General features: G+C 42.7%; 1 protein-coding gene across 4 annotated transcripts; it reads right to left on the bottom strand.

Moving 5' to 3' along the window:
• Window positions 1-343: 343 nt before the first annotated feature.
• Window positions 344-26064, bottom strand: kdm3b (lysine (K)-specific demethylase 3B). Of its 4 annotated transcripts, none has more exons than XM_069669663.1 (25): window positions 25598-26064; window positions 18219-18383; window positions 17560-17673; window positions 17273-17378; window positions 15629-15753; window positions 14627-14683; window positions 13791-14492; window positions 12492-13683; window positions 12198-12414; window positions 11276-11490; window positions 11025-11177; window positions 10775-10882; window positions 10534-10661; window positions 10150-10450; window positions 9805-10058; window positions 8507-8779; window positions 8217-8388; window positions 8009-8099; window positions 6703-6833; window positions 6478-6597; window positions 6007-6030; window positions 3019-3158; window positions 2737-2913; window positions 2489-2623; window positions 344-1330 (listed from the first exon to the last, which is right to left on the bottom strand). In XM_069669663.1, the coding sequence occupies exons 1-25, from the start codon at window positions 25805-25807 to the stop codon at window positions 1250-1252; spliced, it is 5391 nt and encodes a 1796-aa protein (XP_069525764.1). In that variant the 5' UTR covers window positions 25808-26064; the 3' UTR covers window positions 344-1249. The 4 variants fall into 4 exon arrangements, with proteins under 4 accessions (XP_069525764.1, XP_069525765.1, XP_069525767.1 ...); XM_069669664.1 differs by having other exon boundaries at window positions 10150-10447; XM_069669666.1 differs by lacking the exon at window positions 25598-26064 and adding an exon at window positions 21544-21612.

The following is a 26064-nucleotide window of genomic DNA, read 5'->3' as shown; positions in this document are numbered from 1 at the left end:
ATGAAAAGGAACACACACTTACCATATTAAACACAGTAAGGAACCTTACATTTGGATGGAGCTGAAACAAATACTCGGTTAATAAATCAACAGAAAAGTGTCTATTTCAACTGAACTATTTTGCTATTTCTAGATTATTTCGAAGTTATTTATAAGGGGAAATCCAAATATTTGCTCTCCCAAGTAAAGATTGAATCTATTTTATCATCAATGTAAACTGAATATCTTTTTGGAATTAATACAAAAATATTGACAGGTTCATTGATAATGAAAATGACTGTAATGTCTTATAGGCACCCTGATTGCAAAGGTGTTGTGGGTGAAAATAACCATTAAACAAACAGAAGTTTTTGTAAACTTTATTGTGAAAAATCAAACAGACTGCTAAGATCAATATATATATTGATACAATGTTAATAATGGCCAGTAGTTCTGTTCAGCTGCAATTGTGATTCTTGAACAATGTTGGAAGTCTGCAGTTCATTCAGCCCATGGGACAAAGATAGGTGACCTAAAAAAAACCTGCCCTCTCTGAAGTCCTCCTGATCTTTACCTTGTGATGTATAAAAAGAAAAAACTTCTTACTCTAAAAGTGAAATAAGAAAACGCAAAATACAAAACTTTGGTCTGCTTCCCCTCACTGGCTGCTTCGCAAATTCATCTCAGCCACAGAAGGCAGAAGCAATCAGCTCAGTTTAAAAACTCCAACAACAAAAACAATCTACAAAACAGGTTAACCTTGCTCCTATTAAAGAAAAAAATAATATCAACGTCATCAAAATAGGAAAGTTAGCCCGGTAATCACATTTTGTCAGTCAACTTATATGGAAGCTGAACCTCTGCTCCAAAGGCACGTCAGCTTTACCCTCCATACTCTCACATCTTACATATACAATGAAAACAACAGAACGAACACACTGACCTTAAATACAGAGTTAATCAAAAAAATAGAAATTGGAAAACAACTAGACAAGTGTGAGCAGACTGTGTAACAGCGATAAAGGACTTCCTTCATCAATGCGCTGACTAGCCCCTCCCACTCTAACCCCTCCCCAAATCCAAGGTTCTCTTTACCCAAAACCCAGAGCGTCACTGCCCCCAAAAAACCTACTCTCTATCTGTGTACTCTGCACTCTGCAGCATGTACTTGTGTGTGTAGGTATGTAATGCATACTGTGTGTGTGTGTGTCTGTGTAGTGGCATGGTTATCAGAGGCTGGTTGTTTTGGGACAACGTTAAGTGAGAGGAACTAAGGGCGTGCTAGTTTAGGTTCGTGGGCCTTCAGTGTCCCAACAGCATCCTTCACTGCGTGATAGATGATGTTCTTCACCTGAGGAAATAAAAACAATGACAGACATGTTAACGACCTCCTACCAGAAAACAAATCATAACCAATGCCTTACACTGTCATGAGTTGCATATTGTGTCAAATGTTTCAGTACTCGAGCAAACACAATACTCAGGTTTTACTGTGATATCTAAACAATACTTACTTTGAGGAACATTAAAATACTTCAATACATAATAAAAAAAGTTTGATTTAGCATGAGAATAAAAAACCTTAAAGTTATAATGTCAAAGATTTTCATTTAAATTAATGTCTGCTAAGTCATTAGTTATCACAGAATGAGGTAACTGGTGATTGAGCCTACGGCCCACTGATGAAAGCCTTTGCATTTGCAGTATATAGTATTATTATGGACTGGGTGTCTGGTGCGACTGCGGAAAATAATCACAAGCGGCGCCAAAATTCATAAAATCAAGACAAATTTTTTTACAAAAGTATAATTGAAATCACAAAGGTTAAAAAAAAAAGTATAAGAGCATTAAATGCTGGATTTCAGTATGCTTATGTTGCTATAACTTAAAATATAATAAGAAGGAATAGTAGTAATATATGTGAATAATACTGTTTATTCAAAGCTAACAATGCTGACTGAATCTATTGGTGTTGACATATGCGCAAAATTAACGCTAGCAAATATTCGCCTCCTGTTTACGTACATGACATGGGAGCAAAGGGACACAAATTAAAAAAAACATTCACTTCCAGCTGCAAAGCAGTTTTGCATTTTCTCTTCTCTGCTGTCTGAAGATTTTCATATTAGGATTCAGTTAAACACATGACATAATTTCAACAGGTTTTTGAATGTAGTCATTTAAAAGCTTGTAAGCGGTTTTGAACCCTCTGCCATGTAATTTGTCTACGTCCGTATAATATGATGGATAATGTCATGATATGATATCATGCATCAATATAATATATCGGTTTAACTTGATTTCCATCTGTTAATTCTTTTCAAATCAAATATTTTTATCAGCCTGTAAACTTAGTCTGAATTAAGCTCTACTTTGTCCCACGCAGTTTAAAGGTGAACACACCGATTTGACTGTACGTTGGATTAGAAATAACACTAAACCAATATCCTTCCTCAGTTGAATGCATTAAATGTGACACTATAACCGAATGAGGGAATAGCACACCGACCTGTAGCTTGTCTTCATGGTTTGTATGCGTAGTGGAAAGGTGTCTGAACTCCTGAGTCAGTCTGAAACAGTGCCTGACATGTTCAGGAGACACAAAGTCTTCTGCTACCTTGATACAGCTGTACAGGTTGTGCACCTGAGGGAGAATAAACATGCATTTCATGATAAAAATAGATCTTAAATCATGGGGCATTTATAAATGATTTCTAAATAAATAAGAGAATGTTCTTAAAGAAAATCATCTCAGACCTGGTGCGGAGCTCCAGCAGGGATAAAAACAGCATCTCCTAAGAACTGGACAATTGCCCAACCCTGGACGCCGTATTCTTCATATAGCCTGCGGCGCAGCGTCTGATCCAGGTACCAGCTCTGGTCGTGAATGGGGTCGTGGTCTGGAGGGTTCTCTTGGCCCTGTTCCTCTCCCACCTGACAAAAGGAAAAGATATGAGGGTTACAGTGTGTTACAAGTAAAGCAAATGATACAGCTGCAGAGATCAGATGCTATTTTACTAAAATCTATGGGTTGCTGACCTTGCGGAGCAGCTCTCTGATCTTCTCCGCATCCTTGGCAGCGTAGATGTGCCAGAGAGCCCCAGGTTTCTCCTTTCCTTCGTACACCCTCCTCTTTGTCATTTCATCCACATCGCCCTCCTCGATGGTGGTCATGACCTCTGGAGGACCAAACGTAAACAACAGAGCACACACATACAGGGCACCAAAGGGTCATGAGTGTGTCACTATCATGACATTACTTCATCACCTGTTTCATAACTGGAACTGTCAGGAAATTTCTGCACCTTTCACAATAAAATCCTAAAACAGCCAAATTCATCTACGTCTGTCGGCCTGTTTGACAAAAATTGCGCAGATGTGTAGTTCTAAACTGGTGGCTCATTGCCCACGGGTGGGTCACAGGTCCACAATGGGGGGCTGCTGGACTGTGGGCCGTAACAGTCTTATCATGAAGTGCTATTCTTTTTACAAAACACTGTTTGCAGCTCCATCATGTGGCAGCAATCCAGTGTGTTCATCTTTTTCTTAAAAGATTAAAGAATTACTACAGCTGTTTAAAACACGAACATGCATTAACAGGGTTAATGTTTCTGATGCATGAAAGTAAATAAGCTACTGATTTTAAGGGATCAATAGAAAAGGTTCAAATTTCCAATGTTGTTTAGGTTGCAATAAGGCAAACATGAACCCGAATGCTCGACCAGTTGAGAACCACAGAGGCAAAGAGAAGGACGAGTTACAGACTACACAATCACATTTACCAGCACAATGTTCACATTCACAGCCTACAGTTTACCATTTAGTGAATCTAACACTACTGTACCTAACCATTCATATGCATTTAGCCAGGTGGCCTATGAAATAACTAGGGATGTGCATTTAGATTTTTTTTTTACCGGTTAACCAACAATATTAACGGTTAATAACCGGTTAAAGATTAAAATGCACTTTTTGGATTGTCTGGGACCCATGCAGACACTTTACCAGCGAGTCACTGGGTTTCCACCGCAGCTTTTAGTGTAGCCGCGAGTTTGTCAGCTGTGTGTCTGGCTGCCATACTCTGTTAGGAGTATCAGGCCTCATCAATATAGTGGCACGTAATTGTCACGTAGCTCAATTCGACCGGTGGACCCGACGCTTGTGGAAGTTCGCTTTGCATGTGGTATTGCATTGTGCTTGTACCACCGCTATATTTAAGCACTGCATTGCATTATTCACAACATTGTCGTCGTCGTCGTCTTGGGTGAAACAGTCCCACACTAAGGCTGGGTATCGATAAGGATTTCTCAATTCGGTTCGACTCCAGTTCACAAGGTCCCGATTTGATTTGATTTCCGGATCCGATTCGATTTGTTTAGGGGTTATAATATCAATTCACCTCTAACCTGGTGCATTATCCATGTTGTTAATGTTTACAATAAGAATTGCCCCTAAAGAAGTTACATCATGTACTTTTTATTTAACATGACAAAGACACAGCAGTCAACACAATATTAATTTCATAAATTAGACAGTCGAATTTCAGATTTTTAGTCTGTACATCTGGCTCATGGCTTTGATTAAACAAACTGGGGTTCAACCTGCGCGAGATTTGGCCACGAGATCTCATTGCGCGGAGAACAAAACCACGCGAGACTGAGAGTTATGGGGAAAGGCATATTCTATAACAACATGCCGAAAATACACTCACAGCCAAAGCTAACGCTAACAGAGAGTAACATAAACACGAGTGCAAAACTAACCAACATATTCATGGACGCATACACGATAAAAAGAGTCTGTCGGGAGTCATACTGAGTTCAGGAGCGCTCAGAAACGTGAGTGATCAGGCGCATTTTAACACATATATTTAAAGATCGATGTTGGGATTTATTAATCGATATTGGGTAATCCAAATGAGAATCGATTCAAATCAAGACCCATTTTATTTAACCGTTTAAACGGTTAAAATTATTAACGGTCGGTTAACTGGTTAAAGTGCACATCTCTAAAAGTAAAGTACATTAATAATGCTTGTTTATGTTTGTGTACAGGTCCAGTCATTATTATTTGGTCACTTCACAGCCATCGGTTCAGGATAAGTCTGTAAATGTGTTTATGTTGATGTGCATGTAAAATGCTCTTGTCCTAAGAAGAAAAAGAGGGACCAGTGTATGAGGACAGGATGGTCATACTGTTGGGTGTTAATAAACGTCACTGTGGAGAGTGACAGGAAGCCTGCGAGGGAAAAGGGACACCATGTCTAGATGCCCTTCATTTAAACTTGCCTCCCACGGTGTAAGGACCAGAGCACTGCTCGCCAAAAGCTAACAGGAACTGAAGAGACACCAAGCGCAGTTATTATTTTAAAGTGATAATCTCGAAGATTTCCTTCAAATTAATGTCTGTTAAGTCACTATCTATTGCCAAATGAGGTAACACAATGGTGATTGAGTTTATGGCCCGCTGATGCATTTGCAAGTACAGACTGGGTGTCTGGTGCCACTTTCGCAGAAAAAATCCCAGCAGTGGTTGGTCTGCCAGAGAGGGTAGGCGGAGCTAAGTGGCTGCTTTTCCGGTCTCTGCAAGTGTCATAAGTAAACAGTGATCTACCATGGCTGAACAAACAACGAAAAGAAACAAATTCGACGCTCAGATGAAGGCAAACAGTCTAAAAAGGAAAGCGACCGTCAGCGAGGAAAATTAAGAGTTACAACCGGAGCCAACCGTGGACGTCACACATGCAACACTGTCTGGATATCTGGGGAGTGTGCTCCCGCAATTACCGTTTTGTCAAAGTTGACAAAGTCAGGATTTCGAAATACATTTCAAAGTCACCCGTTATTAATTAAAGGTGTTAATAAAGTTTGCATTTACATAGAAATGTGGAAACATGCCACTGTAGAAACAGTGCTCTGGCCCCTACTTCACAGGTAATAACAGAAGCATGAATGGGGGAGTGAGAAAGGGGAGTTAGTCAAGAAGAAGGGCATGCTACTGAAGTGATACAATTGAAAATCTACAGACCTTTGCGTCCAGAGATATCTGCCTCTGTGAAGGAGAAATTTTGCCACAATGTAAATGAGTGAGACCCACTGGAGGGTCTTTTTCCGGGTTATCCTATCCAAGCCACTCAAGGCTGGATCAACTAACGCAGTGAAAGCATGTTCGCAAAACAGATGTGAAAATATTCTTGAAGCTAAAGAAGGAGGGGTTGAGATTCGGTCTTTTTATTTCCTACAAATATTCAACACAATGTCTTTGGTTCGTTATGAGGAAGCTAAACACTATATTATAAGTAAAAATATGTTAAAATAAAAAAAATGTTATTGTACGGGGAGTAAGTAGTTTTAAACATTTAACAGATAAATCGATGGTGTAAAAGTGATATGTAATAAATGATGCTTTAATGTGTGTGTGAGTGTGAGATGGAACGAGGGAGACCAAAGAGAGAGAGAGAGAGAGAGAAGGAGAGAGTCTGTGTTAAAGTCCACTGACCTTGGTCCTGGTCTCCCTCTCCTTGAGGGATGCCGACATAGACCATGACGTTTACAGCATCAGAGACATCCAGGTGGAGGTTTGTGGTTCCCACCTTCCGGTCTTCAGACGAGGTTAAGCCTGGGAAAAAAAGAAAATTAGATGGTGAGAGGGAGATGATCAAGAGAGAGCTGAGACATCTGAATGAGTTTACAGGGGATGTTAGTCTCAGCCGATCCTTCTCACCATAGGCATTGTACATCTTCGGTCCGAGATCAGGACGCACAAAAAAGTTTGGCAGCCGTGCAGCAAGGTTTAGTCGACCGTCTCGTTTTGTGTACTCAGGCAAGGGGAGGTTATCCATCAGGTCGTCAAACCTGGGGAATATGTAAGAATAGATTGAAGAAGCGCCTTGTATCAACATATAATTAATCAGAAGAGGAAACGTAATTCTGAATCTAGAAAATGTCCAACATTTTATCGTATGACAAAAGGGAAAAGTAGTTCACAAAAACATTTTTCAGCATAGTTGCAATTTCCTAATATTCCTCAACGCAATGCAGCCAAAACATGTTGGTTATTCCCCATTTTAACTAGTTACTTTACATGTACACATGAAGCTGCCAAAATGAGGTACAAAAATCACCAAAACACAAACATTGATCATTTCATAAAGTGTAAATTGATCGAACAGGGCCTGTCAGAAATTATTTAAAGGTGACATATTTTAGCTCTGCAATCAATTTTCTATTTCTCTCACGTGTTTTTGAATCATGTTGGTAAAGTTTGATTCGTTTTAAAAATTGTACACATATTTTAATGTAATCCTTTTTCAGAGCCTCTCCTTCCTCCTGAAACAAACAGGCCGTTTTGCCATTCAGAGGTTGGACCTTAGCCATGATTGGCTGACAGTATTTGGAATGACCATGTAGCCCCTCCCCCACTTGTGTGATCCCACGTGGGGGAGCGGCCGCACTGCACTGTCACTCCAAAGTTGTAGAAAACATGGCTGCTAGGATCGGTTATTCGGCCTTATATGTATGAGCAAGAATCGCCAGGAGGTATCGGAAATGTACGTTGAAATCTTGACGACTTGACTACAAGCTCGTACGAGAAGGCAGCCTGAGGTGAATGACGGCGAATGTCGATTTCAGCGAAAGCAGAGTTCTACGTAGAAACCTGCAGCTGTTTTGTACGGCCCATTTCAGAGGCGACCTTTTAAAAATGTTATTCTGCAGTTTTCACTTTTTCACTGTGTTTCACTGTCACCCAAAAATGTGAAACCCATGCAAAATATGAGAATATCCATTCAAAAGATACGGCCCCTTTAAAATCCTGTGAGCAAATACAAGATTTCATATATGCATGATGGCAGTTAAAAAAAGAGTAAAGTAACTGTGACGTTTCAGATAACTCAAACAATATACACTATTATACAAAAATATTATAATATGTATTTGTCAACAACCTTCTCTCTCGGTATGAATGGTAGCTTGATTGGTAAGGAAACTGATAACACACAAAAGGAGCAACGTATTTCTGGGTCCCTCACCGTGTGGGCATCATGTCCCTGAAGTCTTCACCTGGAGGCCAATCCTTTAATTTTAACACCATGGGCTGGCCTTCACTATCTTGCAGTCGCTCTGCATTTACAGAAAAACACATTAGCTGCCATTTCTGGCATCAGAGAGAAACCGGAGCCACAACGACACAATAAACAACAAGCAAGAGTAATTAAGCCAAACTGTATGGGCACTCACTGGAGATGACCTGGAAGCCGTCCCAGAAGTCTCGCACCTTCACGTCAGAGATGATAGCACAGTTTCTACAGTTGACCAGGTCTACATCCTGGTCTCCAAACTCCTTACTGAAGGCATCGGGATGCCACAAATCCCCTTTCAGGCGTTTATGTATCCCTGACACCAACACAGGCTGGACACAAAGAAGAAGAGATCAGACAGATGACAGGGCCACACATGCTTCAACCCATGTTTCCCCAGCAACAACCTCTGCCTAAGGACACAGGTGTTTTTCAGATTGTGGTTCTTACTTGTCCCTGTTTCCAGCACTCTCTGAAGATCTTCCAGTTGTTGCTGTTGCTGGGATCCTGAAGGCAGAGGAGTCGTCCATCACAGAGCCAGGAGTGGGAGGTATGTGGTTCCAAAACACTAAGACCCATTACGCCATCTTTGCGGCCCCCCAACACACCGAGCTCGCCGCCCTCAGAGGCTCCGGTCCGACGACCTTCGGCCTTCTTCGTCTCCACAACCGAGGCGATGATGTGATCCAGGAAGTTTGGGAGGCTGCTCTTGAGCTTGTCACTCTGACAGACAAAAGAGAAATTGAAGTTAAGATACACTAAAAGGCTTTTCTCCCAGGATTATTTAATAAATTAAAATCTTGGGCAAATATGACACTTTTCGGCTGAGAAATGGAAAACATTTTGTAAATCTTTTTTGGCTAAAATGCATAACAAATGTGTTCGGTGTTCAGCATAGGATACACTTTCTATATACAGGCATGAACTGTTCAACGTGGGATTTGAATCTGTTTTTTTAAATACATGATGTATTTCTAAAGGGGGGTATTTGATGATTTCAAGCTTCATATTTCACTCTGTGATACCGGTGGAGTAGCTTAGCATAATTTACAGTTAAAAAACGACTGTCCCTTTAAGAAACCCCGCCCCTACAAGCCCGCTTTCTTCTGATTGGCCAGCTCTCCGAAGCCCGCCGAGGGGCAGAACTCAGTGTTTGAGGCCTGCCTCCTACCCTGTGGCTGTGTTACAGAGTTGTCGGCAAAGAGTATACTTCACTTAATCGATTTGAAATGAATGTCTGGTGCTCTTGTCCTCTGGGAAAGTAAACACTGATGCCTTTCCTTCACAGCCTAAGAAACACTTTCTCCAAAACATTCTTCACCAATTTGACGAGCAGGGCCATTGAGCAGAGTGGTGGAGTGAAAAACATTTCCGAGGCAGACTGAGCTGCTGAGTGGGCGTGTCCTTGAACTGTGCCAGGGGCAGGAGGTTGTGTCTTTGGCAGATGCCATAATATTGTTGTGACATCACAAAGTGAAGGTTCTGGAGAAGGCTGTCTGAAAGCAAGCGTTAACAGCAGCCTGCAAACTGAGACTTTTTTACCAGGGGATAACTTGACCCGCATTTATGTTCATGTAGTATGGACATCCAATATTGTAACATTGTAAATACATCTTACAATGTGAAACAGCATAATACATTTAAATCTAAGCTAATGTACATTTTTTGGAGGGCGAATATTGACTTCCAAAGCAGAAGAGCAATCTAGTAAAATATCTACAAGTGATAAAAGAAAGCTTTAAACGTACGCCTGCTGAGGTAAAGACGGAGGGGAATGGTACCCCGCTCTCTCCAGGGCCCTGGGGGAGTTTTCCTGGTCCAGAGTTGAGCAGGTCCCGGAGACTGGACCCTTCAGGTTTGGACTGGGCCATGCTGGAGCCCAGCAGCAGGCTGTTAAATAGCTTAGGGCTGGAAGCAGAAGGCTTTGAAAGGGCACTCAGGGAGTCAAGGCCAAAGGGAGGCCTGCTGTCTCGACTCATCATGGAGCGAAGTGAACCGGATTCTGGAAGAACAACGTTAATCAAGATTTTGACTTTTTTTTTTTTTATTGCATTCAGATATTACTGACCGAGCATTCCCTCTCTCTTTCTTACCCTTGGTGTCATCCTTTGCTTTCTGCGTGGCCAGGTCTGCCAGCCAGTGCAGAGCAGAGCTGTTGCCCTCTCCGGATGAGCGTGACTCCTTGGCAGAGAACTGGGGGAGGTTACAAGGGGAGGATGTACCACTGGTGGAGTTACTGGTGCTGCCCACACTTTCTCCTCCCCCACTGTCTGATGGTGCTGCTGTTTGTGTAGTTTCTGTTTTGATCACCGATGTTTCTCCCTCTGATTTTGGAGCAGTGCCAATACCAGAAGCTGCAGCTGCGAGGACGCTACTACTGCTTGTTGTAGACTGCTGAGACAAGCACATCCACACATTAAAGCCTGCAAGATGAACACTTTTCAGAATTAGGAAAAGCCAAACTGAGAAAAAAGTACCTGTGAAATCCCATTGGGGGCACTAGGGCGCACTAGAGGCTTGGTGTGTCGACTCGCACAAGGACAGTTGGCCTTAATACCCCACTTGCCTCTAGCTGAGTGCACCATGTCACCTATGTTGTAAAGAGCTAAAGCAGAAGAAAGCAAACAAATCGATTAACTCTTCCAGTACCAATACTAGATTAAATTAAATACCCAGGCTTGTGAGGTGGGATAAACTGAATCATAAAGAGCCTGTTACCTGCCCCAGGTATAATCTGCGTAGGCATAAGGTTTTGTGGCTCATGAGGTTGACCTTTGGCACACTTCAACCAAGCGAAAACCTCATCTTCTGGACCTTCATCCACATCTGAGAGAAAGATCATACAGGTTTTCCACAACAGCTCACTTGTCAACACATTACAAATACTATAAAAAAGGTGAGAACATGCAAATAAAATGCATGTAACAGCTAGCTCCAAAGGTCCCTTAATGTCACTGTAATGACTCACCCTCTCTAGGCCTGTTCCTGCGGAGCCGATAGCAGTCCAGACACACTCCGAAGCCACACTTACGACAAACCCAGTGAATGTTGAACAAAGTGGTCTCACACACATCACACATTTCTCTGACGCCTCGCACAGCACGTTTCCAAGCAACTTTCTCTAAAGGACAGCAAAATAAACCAGGATTATATCCACAATAGACACTCATGACATGTTATGTAGATAAGAAAACTTCAGCTTAAAGTTTTTATACTCACGGTGAGGCTCCACCATCATCATCGCCTCCTTCTCAGACATGACCAACTGACAGAACTGGTCTCCCACGTTGGCTAGGATGTACTTGGATGTATCAAGGTCCAGGCCCTCTTGGACAGCCGGCGCAGGTAGCCACAGACCCATGGCCATGGAATCGCTCTGCTGAGGGCTCAGGAAGCCTTCCACACGGAGCACGCCTTTACGAGTGAAAGCCAACCTGTTCATAGGTGAAAAAAGGTTAATTCAGTGACATATTATTTTTTATCGTTGTTTTAACTATGATGCTATAACAAACAAAGCTACAACATTAAAGGAGAAATTGGCCCGTGGAAAAAGCCACTGTCAGTCAAAGCTGGTGTTCTCTGTAATCGATAGAAGCAATGATATTTGAAATTGGCGCCATAGCTGTGGAGAAAGTTGTACAAACAGCTCGTGGTTTCACCCATTCTACATTCCTACAACACCCAGCGTGCATTGCGCCCCTCCCTCTGAAAGGAACGGCCCAGCGAGAGACGCTGGAGTGAAATACTACCGTTTTCGCTGCACGCAATGGCTCAGAGCGGTACATAATACAAAATACGACGAGAATATACCGGTGGATCGTCTAAAAAATCTTCAGGTCTGCAGTCTACATTTCAAACCTGACGATTTTGAACGAGACACGACATTGGAGGCGGGCGTCCTAGATTGAGGGAGTGTAGTTTAGCGAGCTCCCTGGCCTCCACCGGATGACAAGTTTTATTTAGTCTGGCGGAGGTTTTCCAGGGTCCATTGGAGAGGCGGATATCGTCCTCCAAAGGCCCAGAGCGAAAATGCATTTTTTCCTACCATAATGGCATTAGCTCCCTTGTAATAGCATGATAGGTCTGAGGTTGGAAATTAGTGAACTGGCCCTTTAAACATCTGTAGATTATAAATGCGTACCTTCTGAAGTGGAAGAAACGACAGGCCACATTTGGATCATCGTCATCGTCGCTGTCTTCATCGGTGGTCCGATATTTACGGTAACGCTCCAGACGGCACTCACGGCACTTGTGCAGGTGAGGTGCCACATTGATGCAGGAGCCGTCCTGGAGAAAGGACTCGCCAGACTGCTTCAGGCGACGCACTTTGCTCTGGTCTTTTAGTACAGACTGGCCCACTGGAGGAGACAACTTTGAGTTAATTCAATGGCTTAGTTTGTCGATGCTAAACACTCCGGGGTTCTCAAAGACTTACCTTTGAAAGGCTTGTTACGTGGACGGCTCTTAGGAGCCCCTTGGACTTTAGCTTTCTGCAACATGGCCGCATCCTTGGCAGGGTGTGGTGGACCTCCTGGGACTGGGCCTTTCTCTGGGCCATCGTCATTCTCACTTAGGTCTGACAGGTCGCTGTTGCTGCTGGAGTCAGAGTCACGTTTCGATGATTGGCCTCTTTCTTCAAGAGTAAACTTCTGAGACTGGCTCTGGTCAAAGGAGACAGGAAGGTCCTCCATTGCTCCAGGGCCACTGCTTCCAAACATGGGGCAGCCTGAAGTGGATGAAGGCATCTCCCTAACTTCCTGCTCCTCCTTTGTCACAGTCCCTTCACCCTGTGGCCTCTGTGACGAGGCCGGTGCTGGAGAGGTGGAGGAGCTGGGTGAGGCTGCTGCTGAGAGTGCTGAGAAAGGGGAGGACAGAATCCCCTTGGGTGGCTCTGCCATAGTGAACAGGTTTGGCTTGCTGTCCGAGGCAGGACCAAGGGTCTGTGGTTCAGCACCAGAGAGTCCAGCAAAGGAGGTGTGGGAGGGTTTGTCTCCATATGCCAAAAATGGATTAGTGGGCTCTTTGGAGGCCTGAAGGAAAAGATTCTGGTGGCTATCTGAAGTATTAAAACCAGATTGCAGGCCTAAGCCCCCCACAGAAGTGCCATTATTAGTGCTCTTCTTGGAAGTACTTTGAGTCCCAGCTGCTGCAGCTAGACCACCAATACTTAGACCAGAACCCCTCCCAGCTGCAGAGCCAGCCATGCCCTGGAAGCCCGGTGAGGGTTTGTTGAGCACACCATTTCCAGTCGGATGGGTCTCAGGCACTTTGGGCTGCTCAGGCTTCTTCAGAGCTTCACTGGAGGATGCTGGCTTGAAAAGGCTTGGGGGTTCCTTACTCAGGCTCTCAGACACGGCGGTGAAGTAATTGGTGTCCTTGGACTGGGTCTGACCAGCAGCTAGGCTTGGGCTGGAGCCAGATTTCTGGGTCATGCACTGGAAAAACAAGTTTTGGTCTTGCTGGGATTGAGTCTCATTCTTTGCTCCGCTAAAGCCGAAACCAAAGGGCCTTGGAGTGTCCTGGGAGGTTGTGGTAGTGACAGGAGCTCCATTGGTCTGAGAGGTGACTTCTCCAAATACAGGAGCAGTGGACTGGGGCAAACGAAAACCCGAAGCCACTTTGGAGCCCTGAGAAACAAAGTGGTAAATACAATTACATACTGAAACAAAACTGAGATGACTGGTAATTCATGATATAATAGTAGTGATGGTGCTGACCAAACTGATCATCTTACCTCAGTCTGGCTTCCCCAGGTGGGGGCTTTAGGACTAAAACCCACTGAAGCAGAAAGTGCCACACTAGGCCCGCTGTCATGTGACCAAGAAATGGTGACAGGCCCCGGGGAGACAAGAGCAGCTGTTTTAGAAAAGGCTGACTGTGAGGCCTCCTCTCGGTCTGGCTGGGGGGATGGGGAGGCCTTGGGGGCTGGCGCTCCAGGGACCAGGCTTGGCATCTGGCCTAGGGAGGGGAAAGATGTGGTGGAGAAGGGAGAGGGGGCCGGTTTGAGGGGAGGAGGGGTGGGGGTGTGTGCAACTGTAGTGGTAGAGTCTGCTGCCCCTTGTGTGGAGAGTGAACGACCATTTTCTTTGACGTGGGCAGGATAACGGGGAGGAGTGGCGTTTGATTGGTCCATCTGGAGTGGGGAATTGGTGTTAGGGGATGACACTCTGCCCTGAGGAAAGGTTCCTTCTGAAGAGCTTCCGTTTTTGGTTGTGCTGCTGACTCTTTCGCCCGAGTCTCCGCCCCACATCCCCATCCCTTCTGCAGGAGTTTTGTTTGAATCGCTACAGTTTTCCCCTTCAGCTCCGGCATCTCCTGCGCCTTTAAAACGTTTCAAGTTCAAGTCATCCTCACCTTCGGAGGCAGTCCTGCGTCTGCGTCCACTGTCACCTTTCACTGTTTCACTGTCCTTCCTTCGCCGCCCGTTCTTTCCAAGCTATGGAGGAAAATTTAAGAAAGAAATTTTATTTACTACTTTCTATTTATTAAAATATCAGTCCAAAGCTGAAAATACATTTGAAATTAAACAGCATAGTGTAACTGTTTACTGTGACAGTGTGACAACCGTACCTCCTCTGTGAGCATGACGTGTATCACACGAGGATCTACCATCTGATTTTCTTCTCCCTGGACCAAAAACAAGAAGGTTGTTAAGCCGCATCCTTTCACTGTCACAAGAATGCATTTAGCACATTTAGTAGGTGTGTCTTAAACATATCATAGACCCGCATTAATCACTTGTAACATTTATAATAACGATAATAAAAGAAATTCAGGAGAGACAACTCTGTGAGTCTGTGTCAGTCAAAGCTGGTGTTCCCTGTAATCGATAGAAGCAATAATATTTGAAATTGGCGCCATAGCTGTGGAGAAAGTTGTACAAACAGCTCGTGGTTTCGCCCTATTACATTCCTACAACACCCAGCATGCATTGTGCCCCTCCCTCTGAAAGGAACGGCCCAGCGAGAGACATTGGAGTGAAATGCTACTGTTTTCGCCGCAGGCAATGGCCCAGAGCGGTACAGAATACCAAATATGGCAAAATATATCGGTGGAAAAAATCTTCAGGTCTGCAGTCTACATTTCAAACCTGACGATTTTGAACGGGACGTGACATCAGAGGCGGGCGTCCTAGAAGCTCCCTGGTCTCCACCAGATGCACAGTACAGTACACAGTACAGTATCCCATCTTGTCGGAAACCTTTAATATTGCCTCCTGTTTTCCAAGCTTTAATTTTGCTCCACTAGTCCTTTAATTTGTCTACAATCTGTCTTTTGCCAATATTTCAGGGAGCATTAACCCAATGAGACAAATAACATGATATCTATAAGAGAGTCCCTTTTCAAACCACTACGGTGTGATTTTAACATTTCACAAAACCAAAACAAGTGGGTGAAATTTCCCTCAAACTCTTGATAAATAAAAACAAGCAGTGATGTTATACAATTATCATACGACTGATATTCCATCTTGATCCTTTTATTCGTTTCTCTATTATTTCACAATTAGTTTTAACGTGTCTCTATCTGTTTGGCGTCCCATTTACCATTTTAACACAAACGTCATCTTACCTTATCTAATGTAATCTCCATAATGTGTGAGATAGGGTCGTGCTGAGAGACCAGTCCTGAGGCCCAGCACTCCTCAAACTCTGGCTGGTACACTCGAACCCTGCGTCCTTGAATAGTGTACGAACCTGAGGAAGGGAGAGAAGAGTTGGAGTTACTTTCTGGCAGAATTCAGAACGGATGATACACCAAGTCTTATTTAAATCAGGGCGGATCAGTTTTGTACGAGGAGTAAAAGCATCACCACAAATAAGCAGCATCCGCTACATCATGGTCGCACTGTGCTACTAAATCCAAAGCCCACATTTTTACAGTGATACCTGTCGCATCAGCCTGCTTTGGATCTGTGATATTTTATTACAGTCTATGTTTCAGGTATGAATACGTGACATAACGTGAACTGGAATGTACAATTATTAAACACTAGTGGTGGATCACTCCCCACAGATCAGGACGCAAAGTTTAACATCATGATGTAAAATATGTTTTAAGCTGCCTCTAAATCCTTATGCAGAGTTGCAGTGAAAAGTGTGAGTGTTGTGTTTGACTCTTATTTGTAATGATTAGAGGTGTCACGCAGACGTGAACAATGCTGCACAAGTGCCGTGGCAGAACTTAATCACAACAGTTTTAGGGGGAAAAACGTTGCTGCAGGACTGGGTTTGGATGTTTAAAGTTTAAATTTGGATATTCGACGTTCACCAAAGTCAGTCGAACATCCAACCTTAAACGAGCTTCACTGCGATAGCAAACCTAGCTTGAGAACTGCGAATTTTGTGGTGCGTTTGAGTGATATTTTTAACAGGAGGTGCAGGGCATCCACTCTTCTCTTTTCACTCACCGCGTCGGCATTTATTTTGAAGGAACTAGCTGTCTGTTATAACAATCGGGAGCTCAAGGCACATGACTTCGTCCCACTGCCTGCTGTAGCCTACTGTGTGGATGTTAACTCACCGGTACCCTTCTTACACAAAGTTAGATTCATAATGCTCACAGTTTGTTTTATTGCCTGTGACTTAAACAGCAGATGAAGGCGTAGCCAGTAAGTGCTGTGAACGCTGAGCATGTTAAATGAAGCCACTGCTGCTCTGTAAAAACCTTGTTATTGTAGATTATAGAACACTTGTAATGCACTAGACTACAGAAGGATATATGTTTGGAGTTTGTAATGTTTACTTAAGGTGGGTCCCACAGATACGGATATTATAAAGATGCAGCTTTTAATAATGAAGACTGATTTTTACATTAAGCTGCATCTAGAAAAGTTATTCAGCTGAGATGAAGAGTGACAGATGAGTGTAAACGTATAGCTATCATTTGTTTTCTTGCTGATCCGATTTGGGCTCAAAAACCACAGTACGATCCTAACCGCGAGTTCAGTGATCCGTTACACTCCTAAACACTATACTGCTCAATATTAAACTGAAACATCTGAGACATCATAACCATGCTTTCTGGGCTCAGCATCCTCTTCTAACTAAACATTACAACAAATACAAGGTTTAAGTATGTCAGATGAACAGTTATTCTAAGGTGTCCCGTGATAAAAACATTACATGGGAAACGCTGTCAAGACAAAACACCCCTGAGGACACGCAAAGCTAGTAAAGGAAAACAACATTTAGACGGGTGAAGGCTGAGTCTTACCCTTCCTGAAGATTTCCTGCAGTTCAAAGTCAGTACGCCAGCTGGAGATGGCAGCCTGCAGGGAGGGCTGCTCCAACAGCAGAGGGTGTCTTATATCTTTATCAACCTGCAGAACAACACAAACCAGACAGTCATCAAACAGTGATAGTGGTATAACAAAAACAAACTACAATGTTACAACTACCTTTAAACATCCTAAATAAATAGTCTATTATTAAAAAAAGCTGTCAATGAACAACCTGGTTTATAAACTATTCATATTATACAATATATACATATATACACACCTCAAACCTCTGGACACTCTTGTTATCAGACAGGAACTCAAAGTTCTTGTTTCCAAAATACTCCACCGCAACTAACGATCCTAAACCCACTCTGTCCACCAGGGAGTGGAAGATCTGCGGGAAAAGACAACATGTCAGTCTGTAGTCAATGACAGAAGTTTAAAGAGCATTCAATTCAGCAGTAAAGATTAAATTTACTTCTCAAGACCGCAAATATTCCAAAATGTATTTTTAAGCACTCTAAGCTACGTTTACACTGAACGTCGTCTTTCCTTGGACTTTAAAGTGAGTCACGTCTGATAACCATGCTTTGCTCATATTACCCACATGAACATATTAACAGACTTCAGACATCAGCTGAAGCATAAGCCAGCCCAAATGGCCATTTGTACTGGGCACAAAAAACCAATCCACTTTGGGTCTGGGCTGGAAGGAAAATATAAAGTTAAGCCGATATCAGGGAGCAAGAATGGAAAGAAGACTCAAACTAAAAGCCGAAGTTATTAAATTAGACCATGGCCAGCTATTTTGAGCCTATGTGGCAGCTGTGAGTAGCCATTTCATGCCTACTCATTTCAACATGTACAGTAGCTGATATTGTTTGGAGGTCTAACTTGTGTAAGGCCCAGCTCACTCTCGCTTTCAAACTGAGCACTCACCAGGGCAGGCCAGGCAGTGGCTGATGTTGTGGCCCCAGCAGTCCCAGAACTATCGCTCCGATTGGTCCAAACAATGGACTCTTCCACCAGCACGGCTTTAACCCCCTCGTCGTACACTTGCACCCAGGAACATTGCTGAGAGGCGTTCTCGAACTCCACAAATACCTGCAGTCAGGAAAACAGAGAGAGAGACAACATGAGCACGAGGACTGTTCACTGCTAACTCAGGAGCTGACTAACTTTTCATTAAATCTGTAGTTACACTGGCTGGAGTGCTGTGAAATTCGGTGTATAAGACGTACTTTTGTTTTTATCTAAAAAGTGGACTGCGTCGCATATATCTGTGCGACCAATATACCAGTATATAATGCAGAGAGGTATATTATTGTGTTAGACGATCTAGCTAAAGTCATCGGTTGTAAGTGGTGACATCTCACCTCCGCATTCAACTGTTCCCGTGTCCACGCCGGTACAACGTCTCCTATTTACAATACGCTGCAGTGCTGTTTTGTGTTTTTCTCGCCATTTTAAGTGAGGAAAACTAACTTGATTGTTGCTAACGCTTCATCGCGGATATGCACCGTCATGATCACCATTGCAGCCGCCTGCAGCCACCCTCACAACAGTCAACTTTACTGTAGGCTGCCAGCTACCGCTAGCTACAGCACCGGAAGCTAGCAGGATTACAAACTCGACGTAACCAGATGGTAGGCTGTAATTTGTGTGTGTTTTGAATGTGTTCTATGTAACATAGTTCATCCTTTTCTAAAGACAGAATGACAGACATTTAACTGGAGAGTAGAGCTGTTTTACTTTGGGTAGATACTGAAAAACCAAAATCATGTTTCACTTTGACTTGGGTTTACTTCCCTGAGCTCCCATAGGTCACAGTCCCACCAGAGTCCTCCTTGGACACAGGTAAAGGTCTCCATAGCCACACGTGCTAGTGAGAGGAATTTTGCCACATCCAACCGCGAGCAAACCACTGTTTGCTGTAAATGTTGTCTTACCTCTGTGTCAGCAAAGAAAAGCTAAGAGACTCAAAACAAACTCAATAGAGGCCCGCAGCTGAGAGGAACAAGTGTTTGACACTGCAACCTTCACAACACAGCGGCAACCCAAAAACAGCTGCTTAAAAGGCCGATAGCATATGCAGCAACAAACTGTGAGAATCATGACCATAAAATCGAGTTTGATCTGCCAGTGCCGACTGCGACGCAGAGCAAGGAGTTCATTAGACACTTTCAAATTCACTTTCTGGAAACGAGAATAAGACAGATTTTTGTTTGTGCGTTACTTTGTCTTGTGCACATTTCTTTTTTTAAGGATGTTTTATTTTGGCTTTTGCCATCATTTATAGGAAAGCTGAAGAGAGACAGAAAATGTTGGGATGAGAGAGAGGGGGTTGACATGCACCAAGTGATCGGCAAACTGTAGCCTCTGTATATGGGGCGCCTGCTCTACCAGCTGAGCTAAACCAGCACCCCGTCTTGTGCACATTTAATGCAAATTGGACACTTCATAGATGCCCTGTACTACCGGAGAGAGAAATGGACAACATGCATCATTTTTTTATTGACCTACGATGACTTTCTAACTTACATTAGCACAGATTTCAGTGGGGTGACAGGCTGAGTCAATCATTAGTTATCTAGCTACTTAGAAATGAAATGAAAAAGTTGATCATTCATTTCTTTATGACAAGGCCTTGATAACAGAAAACATTCAGGTGATGACATCCAACTTCAAGCACGTTATATTTATTCAGAATGCATGCTGCTGTAATAAATATTACATACAGCCATATACAGATTTCTTAAATGATCCGTGCTGGTACAAGAGGCTGAAAAATGTGCAGCTAGTATTTACTGACCTGTTTTCCACCTGTAGTGTTATTTCATTTGATATAAGAAGATGATACGCAACAACTATAGAAGCTTCATTTAGTCCGGAATTCATTTGAATTAGTCAGTTTTACTTATAAATGTCTCAGTTGGTGGCATCTATTTAAGAGCCTGTGTCCACTGACGGTGTTGTAGTTCAGCATATCAGCACAAAAACACCCTCTGCGTCAGCTGTTTTTTGTCGCTGTGCTCTCAGTTGCAAAAAGTTCAACTTTTGGAACACCGATGCGCTCGTCAATGTCGCTTCTCCCTCACCGACCAATCAAAATAAAGAGGAGGCAGGACTTCAGATATTAACTTTGTCAACAACAACGGAGGAGAAGCTAGTCCTTTCGTTTTTTTCGATTCCTTTCCATCATTTTTATGTTTTCTTTGCAGAATTTCCTTGATTAAAAGCAAATATTAAGCATACAGAGCAAATTAAAACAGACTTAACGATCACTACCGAGAGAAACAGAAGTGCTGGTGAGAAGCGCTCTGAAATTCAGGTTGTAGACGCTGCCAGCGCAAAAAATAGCATAAGTGGACACAGGCCCCTATATGAACCATAAAAATCTCAGGGTAGGTTCAGTGAGCATGACTGCCCTTTGTTATCAATGTCCAGGTTAACACTGACAGATAAAAGTGATCGAACCTGCAGGATGCAAAGATCAAACACAAACTTATCTGTTGGCCACTGAGAAGCTCCACAAGAGCTGTTTGGGGGTCAGGTCGTGGCCATATGTTAAAAGCCCCATCATTCAGTTAAATGGAGCCATGGAGTCACCTTTTGCTGCAATGTGACATCATGCCGCGTTGGCCAATCACATGCCCAACACAGCCACCAGTGCCGTTTTAAAGGAGAGCTGTTTTTGGTCCGATTCGCTCGATTGTTCCTCAACTTAAGTTCATGAGAGGAGCAAAACAAGCAACACTGTAGCAACGGGAACTGAAGCAGATCTGAGGAGCGGAAAAATATTTCCTGAGAGAATTTGTTGCAATTACTGCAACTGTCTTTTCCTGAGCAAGACTTTTAGTTAGGCAGATGTTTCTCTTGTAAAATTGATAGTGGAGGTTTGTGATGTTGTGGACTTGAGTGAAGTAAAACTTTGCAGACATAGCTGAGCTTCTGACTATAGCTGTTTGATTTAACAGAGCAGAGCATGACAGACAGGGCTGTTATCTGTCCGTTACCCATCAGCTTAGGTTTTAGGGTGAATAATTAAATTTTAGTTGATGCTGTATTTCATTGTTTATAAACTTAACTACACAGGTGGCCTTGACTTGGCCTTTTGGTAAAGATTATACCAAGTCAATTGCTTAACTTTCAGGTGCTGATGTGCTCCTTCGTTCAAGCGTACACCACCATGCTGCCAACACATCTAGAAGCACTTTATAAAAAGGTTGGTTTACCCACTTTTCATCAATATTTTCTCACTTACTTGTAGCGATATATGAAGATGCAGATTTTTCTCTGCTAAGGTGGAGATATCCATCGCTTAATTTACCGCTGCGGCCACGATACAATCTAAATCTAAAAACATCTACCCCACAACCACGTTATCTTTGGCTCCCAGACAGGGTGTGTGAGTGGTGCTGAGATGAAACAGAAAAGTGTGTTTTCACCTGGAGCAAAAATTGATTTGTTGGGAGAGTCTGTGTTTTCTTTTGATCCAAGGTGATGCTCCACCTCAATATAGATAGATATCACTCGTTGCGAATTTATGTCTTACTTGGAGCAGGTGTACTTTTTGTGTCGGAAACAGACAACCAATAGAAGAGTTCGCCAAACAATTTGACATTTTACGTGACAACAGTCAGTGTGTGACTGCTACTACAGCCTGATTTTCAACCTATCAGGAACTTGTTTAGTTCATTTTCATCAGGACATTTCTCCTTGTTTCTGAGGGGTAATGTACCTGTGAGAAATTTTAAGACCAAACAGTTCTGAGGACTCCCTGAAACAAACATGTCAACATGTGAGCTCCCCGAGAACTACAAGGCCTTTTCTTCCATGTGTATCTGCGTCTCCAACAGTTACGCTGAACTGACGATAGCAGGCCGGCGCTTGGTAGGAGAACATGACATACACGCATGGTCGTAGCTGTGTGTTTGTTGTTACATTATAACATCGTCTTCCATTTGTCTATTTTAGCGTGTCTTCGTTCCTTTACTGCTTGCATTACAAGCTGTTTAACATTACGAGGGGTTTTAAAGATGGCGGTTGCCGGTGCTGCGTTGTCTCATGTTTTTGCCTGTACAACTGCACTTATGTCTGGACCATTAACCGTACATCACATCACTCAATGTCCCTCTTATGCTGGGAGTGCACCTATACTGAAGTAGGAGCCATTGAAGTCCCCCTAAACAACAATCTTACAACTACGGCTGATCCAACTTGGTGCTGTGCAAGCACAAAAAAAGGGGGGCCGGGTCCTCCATAGTTCTTAGAACTAGGGCTGACCCAAATGCTTCAAAGCTCCAATCGTTGCCATGGTAATCGACAGCAAAAATCAGGATTTCTCCTTTTTAACCACAGACGATCGGAGACGAGAGGATATAACACAGATCTGTGTGTTTCTCACGCTCTGTAACCGGCTCTATAAGGTCGTGATCTGTCCGTATGTGTCCTCGTATGTCCTCGTGTGCACTCTCCTGGTTACGGAGCATCTTTGAATGCATCACAACGTCATTCTAAACTATGATATGTTAATAATTAACTTAAGTCCAGCTGAAAGAGCTACTTCAACAACAGTGTGCCGTGTGGTTATGATAGTGGATAATTCTAATCCCATCCTGGACGGAGAGACAGAGATTCTCACCCCCAGCGTAACAGACAGGTATAGTTATGTTGATTTTTTTAAGACCTGTTTACATTTAAATAAATATACCTGTCACAGCACAGCTCGCTCAGAGCGCTAAATGTCCGTTCTACCGTAACCAAATTATTTTCTCAGTTTATTTTGCAGGGTGTAGGAAGCCTATGTTGATCTTTTAAATGTTTATATAAAAATATCTCTGGAGGAAGTTTGTCTCTCGTTGTATTGCTATGTCCTCTTGTGGACATATTGCGCAAAAATAGACATTTTAATAGTTCAAACGTGTTTTTTTAGAAGGAACAATCAAACATCAATGGCAAATTTTGACAGCACTAGTATCTGGCAAATAAATGTAAGATATTTTTTCATTAAGTGATCTGGTACTGATATTTTTTACTATCATCGTGAGAAGAACAATTCAATTAGGCCTATTAGTAGTAAAGAAACTCACTTCCAAGTCATTAAAGAGGACGAGAATCAGAACTCCAGTTGACCCCTTGTGCTACATTAATATATATGTCAATACCTTTATCATCAGCTATTTGCATTAAAAAAAAAAACATCCTGGCAAAAAGTGTTTTTTTTTCTTTTTTACCAAGTTGGTTCTTCATCACGCTCATGTAACATAAGAAAAATGGTATTACTCCTGATTGTTGAAATACATTTGCATATACAACTCTTAAAGTCGAGCTGAAACGGCATTTCGAGAGTATCTAGCTTCCGTATCGTGACGTATTTCTGTGTGAAACAGGACGTGCACGCCGGACATATCATTAGAGGGATTTGATTTGATCGTTGAGAAGTGGGCGTAGACAGACGTTCTCCACAGCGCAGTAGCTAGCTAACTGACCGAGCGTTCTTGGTGCTCTGCGGCTAAAAGTTGCAGATTGATTGGTTGAAATTGTTTGGTGCTAACTTACGTAAGCACGCGTGAAATTTAGTTTTACAGGAAGAAAAAATGAGCGGATTTTGATACAAGAATACGAAGACATGGATTTTCTGTATTTTTTTTGGCCTATATTGTCAAATAGATGCACAATATTACCGGAGATGTGATCTAAAAGGATTAAAATGACATTTTTCATTTCACCTCGACTTTAACTCTTGCATCAGTCCTTTTTGTCCTTAGCACCAAAACTGAAACAACCTCCCATGAAAGGTGTGTAAGTCTTACATGTCTTCTTCTGTTCTATTGTATTTTTTGTATAGAGAAAAAAAAGAGAGAGAGTAAGTAGACAACTATTAGGTAAACCCAACTCTCCATTGTCTGTTGTGTGTCTATGTTGCTGTGGAAGTTTTTGTTATTGCTTGGGACCTTTGTACGGTTGACTCACAAAAACTGACTCCAGTATTGTTAGGCTGAAACCTAACTGGCACTGCGGCACATGGTCAAACCATTACAATACCACACTGTTACTACCATATGACTTTATTATCATTCTCATAGCGATAAATTAGAAAATGTAAAATATAATATATAACTTACACCTAATAATAATATCAAACATAAGATGATTGCATCATACCATATATTATAGATATTATAGGATTATATATACATGTCACTGATATTAGAACACAATTATGATGATTATGTGGGTGTGTGAGTACGCGTCTTTGCATAAATCTGTGTATATATTTTTTTTTTTCCTATCCTCTACGCCCCTACTATTTACACAGGCCTGTCTTATTCATTTTACATCAGCCATTTATTACCACAAACCTTTTTGGTGGTATCCTGTCAACTACCTCACTGTTGTATAATATTTTGGTCTTTAATGTCACCTTGCTCACTAATTTGTCATATTTTTTTTCACCAATAAAAGAAAAAAAATAAGAGAAATAATTCAAACACGGGGAAAAAATATCTCAAAGACTCAATCTTAACAGAATTTTATTATGTTAAATAATCATGCTCATTTAAAGAGCTAAAGTTGATAATTGTCATTAATTTACTCAAACCAGTTACTGCTAAATCACTGTTTTATTACCTGTAACATTACATTTAAGTCCATAAATATGTACAAATCAAGTCAATGAGCATGAGTTTCAGCTGTGATTATGTAGGTCACCCACCAAACCCCTAATTACAAAGCTCGCTCAGATGTCATTGTGCAGGACTGTGAATCAGCCTAAACAATACTTTGCAGAATAATTTAATTGACTTGAGTTTATTAGATTACCTAAATGTGCGTTAGTTTGCACATTTCTCAATCTAGACCTCACAATAAAGTGGGTGAATTCCTGGTTCACCCTCACATGAACTTGTTAGGCCTTTAACGAGACTATCGTGAGCTGGCGAGGGGAATAGACTAACTAAAGCTGTTATTCGGTTTTTCTTACAGTATCGAGGTCGTGTAGTTAGCTTTGACGCATCTGTACAATGCAGATTATTGGCACTAGATACGGCGTGATGTTTGTGAGGGTCTTTGGTTAGAAAGAGCGAACAAAGCAAAGGCCGGAAAATCCCCGGCCTCGAGTTTAGCTCCACCTCACCGCCTGCGACTTGTAGCTGTTGATGTATAAATTGGCTAACTACCTGGAAATGTGTCGATATCACCGGTTAAAAATGAGCCTGTTGGGTAAAATACTTTCTGTATAGCTAGCAGACGTTTCAAGCATTAAGTGGGTGGTGTTTAGCTCCGCAGTATGGTATCACTTGTATGTAAACACTGACCGTCAGCCCCGCAGCAGCACTAGATGTTGTTGTCGCCTCTCCCCCGCTACCCTCCGGTGCGACCAGGCCGATGACGCTCACTGCCCGCACCGTCCCCCGGAGCCAGTCCCGGGCCCAGGCAGCCTTCTCCGGCTCGGATCCGTTCGCGGACCTGCCGTCGTCGAGGAGCAAAAGCAGGCGCTTCCCTATCAGCTCGAGAGACTCCCCCATGGTTTGCTCGCGAGCTAGCTGCCTTCAGTCAGTCACCATGAACAGTGTAACTTCTCCGCTCGGGATGGGAAGTCAAAGACGCGAAAAGACGAGCAGGAGAGGGCTGCAGACACGTTGTGTTTAATATAAGTGCACGAGAAAGCCCGTTTCAAACGTTGCACCTGAGGGCACGCGGCGGCGGAGCGAGTCACGCCAGAAATTCACACAGTCGAGATGTTATTGTCCTCAGTGCTAATGCGACTATCCTGCTCTGTCCG

Source organism: Semicossyphus pulcher, unplaced genomic scaffold (genome assembly GCF_022749685.1).
Source record: "Semicossyphus pulcher isolate SPU_LCO1_2020_fin unplaced genomic scaffold, fSemPul1.0.p SCAF_2, whole genome shotgun sequence".
Classification (NCBI taxonomy): Eukaryota; Metazoa; Chordata; class Actinopteri; order Labriformes; family Labridae; genus Semicossyphus; species Semicossyphus pulcher.
This window is presented reverse-complemented; position numbering and strand designations above follow the sequence as displayed.